Genomic DNA, 14,467 nt, shown 5'->3' on the forward strand with positions numbered 1-14,467 from the left:
AAATACACTCAAAGGCTGGATTTGAATTGTGTCAATTTATATCAAACAGCGACGAAGTGATGCAATCCATTCCCAAAACTCTCAGGGCGAACAAGTCTACAGCAATGATAGGGGAAAAAATGGACGTACAGCAAAAGGTGCTAGGAGTATTGTGGGACGCAAAAGGCGACTTCTTCACGTACTCCACTACGGTAATGCATAAAGTTACAGATGATCTGCTTTCTGGCAAAGTTACACCAACAAAGAGGAAGAGGCACATATTTAATGACGCAAGTGCAAAAGCATATTCTTCAGTTGCCTATATCAGATGCAGCTATGTTAAGGAGGATAAATGTCAATTTCATGTGTCACTAATTGCATCTAAGGCAAGGGTTTCTCCAATCAAACATATAACTATTCCGAAACTGGAAACGATGGCCGCCGTACTGGGATGCCGTTTGGCTGAAATGATAAGCCACGAATTACAAATCAATATAGATCAACGTTACTTTTGGACTGATTCACGTACGGTTCTTACCTGGATTAACAGCGATAAACGTATGGACGTTTTTGTCGCAAATCGAATAGGTGAGATTTGTGAAAAATCGGTAAGATCAGAGTGGCGCTGGCTATCAACAAATGAAAACATCGCTGACGTCATAACGCGTGACAACATATCAGAGCATAAACTTCATTGGTTGTTGACGGGACCCGAATTTCTTCAAAGACCCGAATCCACATGGGATCTTCAAAAACCCATTATAGAAGAATACGACCAAACAGGGGTCGTAATGGTACTTCAAGAGATGGAACATCCAATGGATATACTCATACAAAGAATTTCCGGATACAATAAATTGATTCGCAGTACTGCCTGGATTGGGAGATACATAAATAACTTAACGAAACGGTTAAAAGGTAATCGAAAATTGAATGAGTTAAGTGTCGGCTAAATTGAATGGGCGGAAACTGTCTGGTGGAAGGTTGTACAGCAACAGCTATTTCAAAGTAGGAAAGGAAAGGAAAGGAAAGCCTTCTTCAAAATTGAGGTTGTCAAAATATTGTGTATACCTGGATGACAATGGCATAATGCGAGTGGATAGCAGAATAGAACGTGCAAAAGAGGTATCGACATATACCAAAAGCCCAGTTGTTCTCGATGGCAAACATATCTTTACTCGGATGCTGATCAATAAAATTCATGTCGACGCACAACATGTCGGAACACAGGTAGTAGTACATCAGTTCAGGAAGGCATACTGGATGCCAAAATTAAATAGGATCATCAGGACGACGATCAATGCTTGTGTTTGGTGTAAACGCAAAAAGGCAAAACCACAAACACCAAAAATGGGATTTCTGCCCGAAGAAAGGTTTTTCACCCACAAAAAACCATTTACAGCAACAGGCGTCGATTACTTCGGTCCATTTTACACCAAAGCAGAAAGAGGAACTCGAGCCTAAAAACACCTCCGCAAGCGGTACGGAGTAATATTCACATGTCTGACGACTAGAGCAATCAACGTGGAGATAGCCCACTCCCTAGACACCGATTCCTGCATAATGGCAGTTCGTAGAATAATGGCTCGACGTGGACCTATACAAATCATCTGGTCAGATAATGGCACAAATTTTCGCGAAGCAGCACGAGAGTTACAAGAAGCCCTAGAGGACCTGGATGAGTGTGCCGTGAAAGAGTATATGGCAAGTATTAAAATAATTTGGAATTTCATTCCAGCAAATGCACCAAATTTCGGAGGCTGCTGGGAGCGACTAGTAGGCTGTTTTAAACGGGCAATTGAAGCAATTTTAACAGTAAACGCAAATCCCAGCGATGAAACGTTGCAAACAATTTTTATGGAGGCAGAATATCTGGTCAACAGCAGACCACATATACTGGAATCTGATGACCCCGACGACGAACTTGGTCTGTGTCCAAACGATATTTGTATCCCGCAAAGCTGCATACTCCTTGGCCCAGGCAACTTTACTCCCAATACGATGGAGAAACGAGCTTGGAGAATCTCGCAGTACCAGATAGACTCTTTCTGGAAACGTTTCATTAAAGAATATCTTCCCACACTTATACATCGGGAGAAATGGCATAAAGATGTGCCAAACTTGGAGGTCGACGACATAGTTGTTATGAAAGACAACACCCCGCGCGGCGAATGGCCGCTCGGTCGAGTTATGAAAGTTTTTCCAGGTGAAGATGGAGTTGTACGCGTAGTCGAATTAAAGACGGCTAAAAACACGTATCGTCGCCCAGTCAATCGTCTATGCAAAATAGGAGTCAAGCGCTACGATGAGAAGGACCGTGCTCAAAAAAGGGATTCCGCACTAGGGGCTGCTATGTCGTAGCTTATTTGTATCGTAGTAAAAGGCCTCGATCAATATCGATACATCTAGTATTTAAGTTTCGATTATTTAAATGTATGCTCAGTTTAACAATATACGGCCACAATCGAAAAAAGACCACGCCGCCAATAAGAACATTGTAAAAGCATACTATTAAGAAAAAATCAAAATAAAGTTTATAAGCGTCTAAAATATAATTAACAGACGTTATTGTACTGCTGGGTCGTAGCAATGTTACCACTTTGATGAGTCGGAGCGAAGGGTACGTGTTGGTGAGGCGTAACCATATAGCCGTGTTGCGATGTAACAATGTAATTGGGTTGCCGAGAAATAGCAAAGTAAGCGTGCTGCTGAGAGCTGCATAGCCGAGTTGTTGCGAAGTATCGACATGATCTGCTGAGACGTGGCAGTGGTACCGAGTTGCTGAAACGTAGAAACATTACTGAACTTCTGAGTCGTAGCAGTGTTACCGAGTTGCTGAATCGTAGCCACTCTATCGTACTGCTGATACGTAGCATTGTTATTGTTTGGCAAATACGTTACGTTTGTTCGTTCGTTTGTCAAATGCACGTTTCTTTCTCCAGAAACTTCTTGTACGTTTACGTCACTAAGCTTAATTGGTGACGAAATCATTGCAGGTTGTAATGAACGCTCCTGCAATACTCTAATCGTTTTTTCTAATTCGTTTATCTTTTAGCCATTGATTGATTTTCCGCACTGGCGTATTCGTCGTCACTACAGATCGCGGTTAGTTTTCTCTGTAATTGTTCTCGATTTCCTGATGTTGACAATCCAGCTTGTCTACATTTTTGCTGCAAAGCTTTCTTTGAAACGTAGTTTTTCTGCGGCATTATTGTTGTCTCTTTCACACTTGTATGTTCGTTGATTTTTCGTTTTGCTTATTCGTCTTTCGTTTCCACGAGTTCGTTCATGCACAGAACACACACTATTACACTTTGCGAGTTTCTCATGCCACGCTATTCTACCGCGGAAAATTGCGCGTTACCTTTGTCTTCACACACTTCTACTTATGAGAAATATCAGTTCCTTTTTGCACACTATCCAAATTCTAAATTGGACACCATCCCACGTCTGAAAATTGTCACACCTAAAACCCACTTCTGAGAATGTCGGTTGCAAATCACATTACCCAGTAGAAGATTGTAGATGGAGAAGCTGTCAGGAAGGCTTCGGCGGGGAGTGCGACTTATAGGAACAATAGAAATGCCAGACTCGTACGTTTAGGTAGATAATTAATATAAGTTTATTAATTAATTGAGACTTAACAATAAAATGACGTTTGCAAAGCGATGCCGTTGGATTCGTTCGTGGTGGCCGTTCGTTACCACCGATCGTAGGAGCTTCTTCGATCGCACCCTTTCTCGTCAACGTTTTGTAACCAACTCTTTGATACTTATCGATAACACCAGGGGTAGAGCATAACGTCGCTTGCCCAGGGCTGAATCAGTATGTTAATGAACTGTCTGGTGACAAAACTTTCTAGCGATGTTTATCCTTGGTGTGTCCTCTTCGGATGGCCAGCTCTCGGGGATGTTTATTAACGATTTTCTTGGACTTTTCCAGTTGATCGACCTTAGCTGCGGCCTTAAGCCATTCTTTTTTATTTCTTATTTTCTGTACTTCTTTACCAACTGACTTCAGGCTTTTGAACGCCATTTTTTTCACGTTATCGGCCACACGACGTTTTTTCTTGATACTCCTTAGTTTGGAAGTCGGACTTCTAGTGAGTGGGCGTACCTCACGGGAAACGTGGCCAAAAGGAGCCACCCCCATTACTTTCGTATTAGGAGAAATTACCTCCTTCTTCGCTTCGATCTTAGGTTTAACTTTGTCCACTTTAAAACCGTGGAATTTTGGACGAGCATTAAATTTAGCACATTTTGGTGCATCCTTCCACTTTGGCTTCGGCTTCATAATTTGGTTGCGCCAATCTGTCGCCATTTTAGGAACCTTCAGTTTTTGAGCAAATTTTTTAAACTTGCCGTTTCCGGGTTTATTAAAGTTAGGCCAGTCAGGATTGGGCATTTTTATTTGAAATTTGTTTTTACTTGAAATTTGTTTTAATTATTAGAACTCTAGAATGTGAAATATGGAAGTAGGAAATGAGGCAGGCAACTAGGCAAATGGACATGGCCTACTTTTCACTTTTTATTTTTCACTTTCCCGCCTACTGCCTTTGTCGATCAGTGTCTGATCAGGATTTCATAATAATCTTTCTATTAACATATTTTAGTTGTGGTTCCATTAAATATTATATTAAAGTCTAATATATGTAAGATGGAGTCCTCAAATGAGTCCCCAAATGTATTATATTATAGTTTATTAGTATTATAAATCGTGGACGGGCGAATAATGATTACAATATGCAACTTAAATCTCGGATTCTGTGTACTGCTGATTTATCGGCTTCTTACTGCTGACTGCTATTACTTCCGACTGCTGATACCTCTGACTGCTGAACATTGACTATTGACTGCTGAACCTCGACTGCTGACCTCGACTGCCCACTTCTCACGACTGCTGCTGCGTTGCCAATCTGCATAAGGGAGTTGCCACCACGCTGCAACTACCTTATCCCATCTCACATATATTATGAATGGTTAACAGTAAAATACTGATTATCTATAATCTAGTTGTATTTACAGTGGAATATTGAGAATGGCTTTTAAGGGCATAGCGACATATCTCCGACGACATATCTCCGCCCAGTATATTTTTCTAATATATTATGTCTTAATTTTATTTCTATGAATGGTTAACACTAAAATACTGATTATAGTCTATAATCTAGTTGTATTTCCAGTGGAATATTGAGGGAATGGCTTTTAAGTGGCTCCACAATACCCGCAAGACTAGATTTATCCGATTGATGGGGATAAAACACGTTCTTTAAAAAATCGAATTAAACACTTATTCCATTGTTACCATAACAACTTAAAAAAGCTTTTGGGGTAACTTCCTAATTATTACATATTTGGGCCTATTCAAGATAAACCCTTCCACCATTTACTTGGATATTCTTGCATCTACTTCTTATTCTTTGTATGTATCAAGTAAAAAAATATAACTTAAACTTATGATCAATTATACTTACATATCGATTTCTGTCACTGCTCAAATGTAAAAATGTACATCAGTCTGCTAGCTAGAAAAATTGGCCATGTCCGCCTGTTTTTAGCTCTCTGAAATCAATAGCTAATTGGATGAATTCCAGTCCTAAATAAGGTGAGCTCCTCGGGACGCCCAATCGAACTACCAAACAACCAAACTTCCCCATTGTAAAGAGCAAAAGATAGAAAATTGCACTAACAATCCAGATGTTTACTTATTATACCCTTGCAAAAAGGGTATATTAATTTTGGTCAGAAGTGTGCAACGCATAGAAGGAAGCATTTCCGACCATATAAAGTATATATATTCTTGATCAGCACGACGAGACGAGTTGAAATAGCCATGTCCGTCCGTCCGTCCGTCCGTCCGTCCGTCCGTCCGTCCGTCCGTCTGTCCGTCTGTCCGTCCGTCTGGATCAACGCAAACTCCTCCTAGACCGTAAGAGCTACAGAGCTGAAATTTTGCATGTAGGCTTGCATATACTGCAGGCGTTGTATATCTCGGATTCAGCCGGATCGGATCACTACATCATATAGCTCCCATACAAATGACAAAGTCACGAACAGTGACTTTTCTCAATAACTTTGTTATTTTCTGAAGTATTGTCGTGAAATTTAATATTGGTGAGTTAATTACACATATAAACGAACATGCCAAATTTGATCAAGATCGGGTGACTATATCATATAGCTCTTATAGGAACGATCTTTCGAAAACAGTGACTTTTGTCAATAACTTCGTTACTTTTGACGCGATTGCTTTCAAATTAAACATTTGTTAGTTTAATATATCTGTTAATGACTGTGCCGAATTTGATAAAGATCGTTTTACTATATCATATAGCACCCATAGGAACGATCGGTGGAAAACAGTGACTTTGATCAATATCTTCGTTATTTCCTATGCTAAGGTTGTAGGCCGTTCTTTCGGACACATTAGCCCTTTAGCTTAAACGTTTTTCCACTCTGATGGCTATAGGTAAGGAAAAGTTACCAAAAAAGTTGCAAGGGTATACAAACTTTGACGCGGTCGAAGTTAGCCCCGGCCCTCTGGTTTTTAAATACAAATATGGGTCGAAAAAAGTCATAATAGAAATTTAAAAAATTTTGTAGGATCGTTGTCAATTCTAATGCAAACAAATTCAATATATACATAAGACTTATTTTTAATTTGCTTTGTCCTCCTTGTTGCCGAAATTCGGGCCTGCGAATAAACTTTGTACCACTGTACTACAAAACGGAACTTTGTCCAAACAAACAGAATGACGCTCTTTAAAAACTCTAAAACTCTCTCGCTCATCTTACTCTTGCGGTACTTTATTATACATAAGTAGACACATAAGCGCGAAAAATACGCAGCTGCATTGATCTAAGTACATACATAAGAACCGCGTGTTCAGTTGTTTTTTCGTAGCCAAGAGGCCAAGACTAGAGTAAGTGAAATGAGATTGTAAAATTATTAGTTATAAGAAATTTGTAAAATAACATGAAATTACAGAATTAAAAAGCTTACCGCTTACCGCTTACATAACCAGAGGAATTAATGGACTAAATTTATTTCAAAGGCACTGGCGGAGCTAGATTAACTAGTCGAACGAGCAACAACAACAACAACAATTTTTATTGGAAATTAAATTTACTGTTTCGTAAAGAATTTTGAGCAATTTCTTTAATTCCTACTGTGTAGTAGAGCTACAGAGACCTAAAGAGGAGGGACTACACAAATCCCAAGGAAAGAACAAATTTAAATTTTACCACGCGTAAAATTACGTATAGACATGGCACCGGCTGGAAACTGTGGTCTGTGCCAGGAGGCGGACAACCAGGAAATGCTCACGTGCTCCAGGTGTGTATCTCAATTCCACTGCACCTGCTGCGGATCGAAAAACAGTGCCACCTCGAGTTCCTGGATGTGCGAGACATGTCGCCACGTGCCTGATGAAGGCGAACATAACCTCGAAACTGAATCACATTTCAAGTTTAACCACCCAGGTGACAAAGATCAGCACATGGAAGATGAAGCAATGCCGGAAGATCAGCAAATACTTTTGCAACAATTAGAGGACGAAATTTGCCTCGAAAGGGAATATCTGCGCCGTAAGTACGCCTTACTCCACACGAGAGTACAGTCAAACGGAGAAGCGAAGAACCATCCACAACACGCTGCTGGAATACCTCGTTACATAATGATGACGGATGACAGTGCCACCAACACTCCACAGGCGACGAGTACCAGAGCGCAGAGCATGCCGTGCAAAGCCAATGGCATAACAACACAACAAGTAGCTGCTCGACAATCAACGCCGAGAGAATTACCAGTTTTCAAAGGAGATCCAAGAGAATGGCCACTTTTCATAAGCACCTATGAAACTAGCACCCGGATCGGTGGATACAGCAACGAGGAGAACGCTATGCGTCTGCAGAGATGTCTGAAAGGTAGGGCCCTTGAAGCCGTTCGAGACAGCTTACTGTTCCCAGAAATGCTGCCGAGCGTTGTAGTACTCTCAACTTTGAGAATGTACTTTGGACGCCCGGAACACATAATAAAACTGTTGATGGAGAATGGGCGAAATTTGCCTCCTCCAAAGGGCAAGCTGGAACCGCTGATCGAGTTTGCATTTGCGGTTAAAAATATGTGCGCTACCATTAGGGCAAAGCGGAAAGCGTCCTGCACAATCATCGTGGATCACTAACCAACCAGCCAGAATGCTATGTTCGAATCGTTCCAGTCACTTTGCACTCCAATTCGAAATCCGTCGATATCTACGCATTTATGGACGACGGATCGACTCTACACTTTCGTCAATCCCCTATGCATTAGATGGACCGGCGATGTTAGTCGGCAGGAGCCGGAATCCAAGCAGCTGAACTTGAGAATCTCAAAACAAGGTAATAAATTATTTAAAGTAAATGAAGTCTGCACAGTTAAGTCCATTGGTCTCTCAGCCGAGACGATGATAGCAGATAGAATAAAACAAAGATATCCGCACTTAAAAAACTTGCCTATCCCGAGCTTTGTTAACGCAATGCCTCAAATGATAATAGGCAGTAATAATCCGAATCTCATAGCTTCGCTAATAGTGCGCGAAGGAAAATGGCAGCAACCAATTGCTGCAAAAACGAGACTAGGATGGACTATATATGGCGGATTGGGACGATCTGGTGGAGGACTCAACCTGCATCGGTGTCAATGCGATCTGGATTTGCATGAGATGGTTAAAAAACATTTGCTAACGGAGGAAAAATCACCGCCGATGTTTACCAAGTCCCCTGATGAAGAGCGATCTCTACAGATTCTGGAGGACACTGTTAGTTACAGCTCGCGGATGTACACCACGGGATTGCTTTGGAAAGATGGTCCCCGTGTATTTCCAAATAGCCTGCCGCTAGCAAAACGACGACTCTTATGCATGCAAAAGAAAATGGCAGCAGACCCTCCTTTTGCAAGTGAGCTACAAAACTTGATAGCTAAAGGATATGCCAGAAAGTTGACAGAGGAAGAAGTCCTGGAGAAACCCGAAAATGCATGGTACTTGCCCATTTTTACTGTACGAAATCCACATAAACCTGATCAGATTGGTGTGGCTACAGGAGTAGCCCTAAATGATTTTCTTCTGAAGGGACCCGATTTACTCGTGCCCTTGCTGCAGATTATGTATAACTTTAGAACGAGAGCAATTGGCGTGAGCGGTGACATCGCCGAAATGTTCCATCGAATAGCAGTAAGAGAACAAGACGCTAAAGCACACCGATTCCTATGGCAAAATCAGACAACAGGCGTCATAGAAACTTTCCAATTCAATGTGTTGACATTTGGAGCCACGTGCTCCCCCTGTATAGAGCACTATGTGCGCGACCTGAACGCTAAAAAACACGCAGACGAGTTTCCTTCGGCAGCTAAAGCTATTCAGAGAAGTCACTACGTAGACGACTACATCGATTCATGCCATTCAGAAGAAGAAGCCATTACATTAGCGAAAGAAGTTAGAGAAGTCCATGGACGCGGAGGTTTCCATATGCGCAAGTGGTGTTCGAATTCCAAACGGGTACTCGCTGCGCTTCGCGACACAACAACCTACGAAGAAAAACAGTTCTTTAACAGTGAAGAGATACACTCTTATGAGAAAATATTGGGCATGCGGTGGAGCCCACGTCAAGATGCCTTCACCTATGCCCTAAAGTTTGTACGCCTGAAGCGCAACATAATAGCGACAAAAGTCGCACCAACCAAAAGGGTAATTTTACAAGTTTTGATGTCAGTTTTTGACCCCATGGGTTTTGTATCCTGTATAATGATGTATCTCAGAATACTGCTCCAACAAGTTTGGCGATCGAAGATTCATTGGGATGAGGAAATACCACCCAATCTGCAGGATATGTGGCAATCATGGCTGTCCTTCTTACCCTTGATAGAGAACTTGCAAATTCCGGGATGCTATTTTAAAAATTGGCGTGCACAAGACTGCCGAGTTCAAATTCACGTATTCGTGGATGCGGGAGAAGACGCCTACTCTGCCGTTGCGTATTTCCGTATCGAAAAAAATAACCAAATACTTTTGAGTCTCGTTTCAGCCAAATCCAAGGTAGCTCCGTTGCAGCCGCCCTCGATACCCCGTTAGGAGCTACAGGCAGCAGTAACTGGAGCACGACTGATGAAAAACATAATAGCACAACATGAAATCGACTTTGAGGAATGTTACTTATGGACCGACTCGAAAACGGTACTAGCGTGGCTCGATGGAGACCCACGACGATATCAACAATATGTAATGTTTAGGATAGCCGAGATATGTGAGCTCACCGAGGCCAGAAACTGGAGATGGGTACCAAGCAAACTAAATGTTGCGGACATCGCCACCAAACGACAACATAGGCCTGAAACATATACACAATGGTTCGAAGGACCCAAATTTTTAAAACTACCGCCGGCAGATTGGCCGACGGAAACTACCAATGAAAGGACAGTCACTGAGGAACTGCGTCCTCGTTTCCTTCACATGCGAAGGGGACCAGCAAGAATAAATTACGAGTACTTCTCAAAATGGAATCGATTGACAAGGGCAATAGCATGTTGGCTTGCCTATAAGGGGAAATTGATCAACAAAATACGTAAATCAAATGAGAATACAAACCAACTGGCATCCCAAATTAATGAAGCCAGAATGTTTCTATACCGGAACATACAACAAGAATGTTACAACGAAGAGTACACAGCCATCGAAAACGGCCACCACGTTTGCCGGAGCAGTCCACTGTGGAGGTTATAACTCTTCCTAAATGACCAGGCAGTATTGTGCGTACGCGATCGAGCCAGTCGCTTCGCTGGCATCCCTGAAGGACGAATCGCTCTACCCACCCAACACTGGGTTACAAAGCTGATAGTCCGGCACTACCATGAAAAATACTATCACATGAATCATGAGACTACAGTAAATGAGGCCTCAAAAATATTTTATTCCAAAACTAAGACCTCTCCTTAAAGGGATCCGTCGAAATTGCCACCAATGTAAGCTGAGTAGTGCTCGACCTATTGCACCCTTAATGGCGCCCCTACCGAGGGCTAGAATGGGTGCATTCAAGCCAGCGTTTACGTATGTAGGAGTTGATTATTTTGGGCCGCTAACAGTCATCGATGGAAGAAAGTCATTGAAAAGATGGGGCATGCTGATAACCTGCCTCACAATGCGAGCAATAAGCATTGAGATCGTGCATAGTCTAACAACAAACTCATGCCTAATGGGCTTAAGACGCCATAAACCGCGCCGAGGCACACCAAAGGAAATATATAGCGATAACGGGACTAATTTTCGAGGGACCGATGCCTTTCTTAGAGACAAACTTCAACTGGATGATTCGAAAATGCATCGAGAATTGACGCAGCAGGAAATATCGTGGTACTTCAACCCACCGTCAGCTCCTCACATGGGAGGAGCCTGGGAGCGCTTGGTGCGTTCCGTCAAAACCGTGTTATACCGTATAACACCAAATCAAAAATTTTCAGATGAAAGTCTTCTTACCGCCATGGCAGAGGTGAAAATGACGGTCAACTCCAGGCCCCTGACATACGTGTCCCTGGACGACGAAGATCAAGAAGCTCTTACGCCAAATCATCTGTTGCTTGGCTCATCAAACGGAGAAAAACCGATTTGCGATCCGGAACAAATCGACTATAAATGGTCGTTCCACCAGAGTGAGATGTTCGCTAACCTATTTCGGAAGCGCTGGGTCAAAGAGATGCTACCAAACATAACACGAAGGTCCAAGTAGCATAAAAAAGTAAAGCCAATTGGTGTAGGCGACATCGTACTTATAGTGGACGAAAATCAGCGTCGTAATACCTGGACAAAGGGTCGAGTGGTCGAAGTGACCACCGCAGAGGATGGTCAAGTCCGCCAAGCGAAGGTACAGACACAATTACTGTTCCCAGAAATGCTGCCGAGCGTTGTAGTACTCTCAACTTTGAGAATGTACTTTGGACGCCCGGAACACATAATAAAACTGTTGATGGAGAATGGGCGAAATTTGCCTCCTCCAAAGGGCAAGCTGGAACCGCTGATCGAGTTTGCATTTGCGGTTAAAAATATGTGCGCTACCATTAGGGCAAAGCGGAAAGCGTCCTGCACAATCATCGTGGATCACTAACCAACCAGCCAGAATGCTATGTTCGAATCGTTCCAGTCACTTTGCACTCCAATTCGAAATCCGTCGATATCTACGCATTTATGGACGACGGATCGACTCTACACTTGTAGAAGAAAAATTGGCTGATGCGCTTGAAGTGAAAGGTTTCGTCAATCCCCTATGCATTAGATGGACCGGCGATGTTAGTCGGCAGGAGCCGGAATCCAAGCAGCTGAACTTGAGAATCTCAAAACAAGGTAATAAATTATTTAAAGTAAATGAAGTCTGCACAGTTAAGTCCATTGGTCTCTCAGCCGAGACGATGATAGCAGATAGAATAAAACAAAGATATCCGCACTTAAAAAACTTGCCTATCCCGAGCTTTGTTAACGCAATGCCTCAAATGATAATAGGCAGTAATAATCCGAATCTCATAGCTTCGCTAATAGTGCGCGAAGGAAAATGGCAGCAACCAATTGCTGCAAAAACGAGACTAGGATGGACTATATATGGCGGATTGGGACGATCTGGTGGAGGACTCAACCTGCATCGGTGTCAATGCGATCTGGATTTGCATGAGATGGTTAAAAACATTTGCTAACGGAGGAAAAATCACCGCCGATGTTTACCAAGTCCCCTGATGAAGAGCGATCTCTACAGATTCTGGAGGACACTGTTAGTTACAGCTCGCGGATGTACACCACGGGATTGCTTTGGAAAGATGGTCCCCGTGTATTTCCAAATAGCCTGCCGCTAGCAAAACGACGACTCTTATGCATGCAAAAGAAAATGGCAGCAGACCCTCCTTTTGCAAGTGAGCTACAAAACTTGATAGCTAAAGGATATGCCAGAAAGTTGACAGAGGAGGAAGTCCTGGAGAAACCCGAAAATGCATGGTACTTGCCCATTTTTACTGTACGAAATCCACATAAACCTGATCAGATTGGTGTGGCTACAGGAGTAGCCCTAAATGATTTCTTCTGAAGGGACCCGATTTACTCGTGCCCTTGCTGCAGATTATGTATAACTTTAGAATGAGAGCAATTGGCGTGAGCGGTGACATCGCCGAAATGTTCCATCGAATAGCAGTAAGAGAACAAGACGCTAAAGCACACCGATTCCTATGGCAAAATCAGACAACAGGCGTCATAGAAACTTTCCAATTCAATGTGTTGACATTTGGAGCCACGTGCTCCCCCTGTATAGAGCACTATGTGCGCGACCTGAACGCTAAAAAACACGCAGACGAGTTTCCTTCGGCAGCTAAAGCTATTCAGAGAAGTCACTACGTAGACGACTACATCGATTCATGCCATTCAGAAGAAGAAGCCATTACATTAGCGAAAGAAGTTAGAGAAGTCCATGCACGCGGAGGTTTCCATATGCGCAAGTGGTGTTCGAATTCCAAACGGGTACTCGCTGCGCTTCGCGACACAACAACCTACGAAGAAAAACAGTTCTTTAACAGTGAAGAGATACACTCTTATGAGAAAATATTGGGCATGCGGTGAAGCCCACGTCAAGATGCCTTCACCTATGCACTAAAGTTGTACGCCTGAAGCGCAACATAATAGCGACAAAAGTCGCACCAACCAAAAGGGTAATTTTACAAGTTTTGATGTCAGTTTTTGACCCCATGGGTTTTGTATCCTGTATAATGATGTATCTCAGAATACTGCTCCAACAAGTTTGGCGATCGAAGATTCATTGGGATGAGGAAATACCACCCAATCTGCAGGATATGTGGCAATCATGGCTGTCCTTCTTACCCTTGATAGAGAACTTGCAAATTCCGGGATGCTATTTTAAAAATTGGCGTGCACAAGACTGCCGAGTTCAAATTCACGTATTCGTGGATGCGGGAGAAGACGCCTACTCTGCCGTTGCGTATTTCCGTATCGAAAAAAATAACCAAATACTTTTGAGTCTCGTTTCAGCCAAATCCAAGGTAGCTCCGTTGCAGCCGCCCTCGATACCCCGTTAGGAGCTACAGGCAGCAGTAACTGGAGCACGACTGATGAAAAACATAATAGCACAACATGAAATCGACTTTGAGGAATGTTACTTATGGACCGACTCGAAAACGGTACTAGCGTGGCTCGATGGAGACCCACGACGATATCAACAATATGTAATGTTTAGGATAGCCGAGATATGTGAGCTCACCGAGGCCAGAAACTGGAGATGGGTACCAAGCAAACTAAATGTTGCGGACATCGCCACCAAACGACAACATAGGCCTGAAACATATACACAATGGTTCGAAGGACCCAAATTTTAAAACTACCGCCGGCAGATTGGCCGACGGAAACTACCAATGAAAGGACAGTCACTGAGGAACTGCGTCCTCGTTTCCTTCACATGCGAAGGGGACCAGC

General features: G+C 42.8%; 1 protein-coding gene across 1 annotated transcript; it reads left to right on the forward strand.

Annotated features, from left to right (window-relative positions):
- The first annotated feature begins 8,494 nt into the window (after positions 1 to 8,494).
- On the forward strand, positions 8,495 to 10,087 carry LOC124461617. Its single transcript, XM_047013130.1, has one exon. The coding sequence runs from the start codon at positions 8,495 to 8,497 to the stop codon at positions 10,085 to 10,087; it is 1,593 nt and encodes a 530-aa protein (XP_046869086.1).
- Positions 10,088 to 14,467: the final 4,380 nt, after the last annotated feature.

This window comes from Drosophila willistoni, unplaced genomic scaffold (assembly GCF_018902025.1).
Source record: "Drosophila willistoni isolate 14030-0811.24 unplaced genomic scaffold, UCI_dwil_1.1 Seg569, whole genome shotgun sequence".
Lineage (NCBI taxonomy): Eukaryota > Metazoa > Arthropoda > Insecta > Diptera > Drosophilidae > Drosophila > Drosophila willistoni.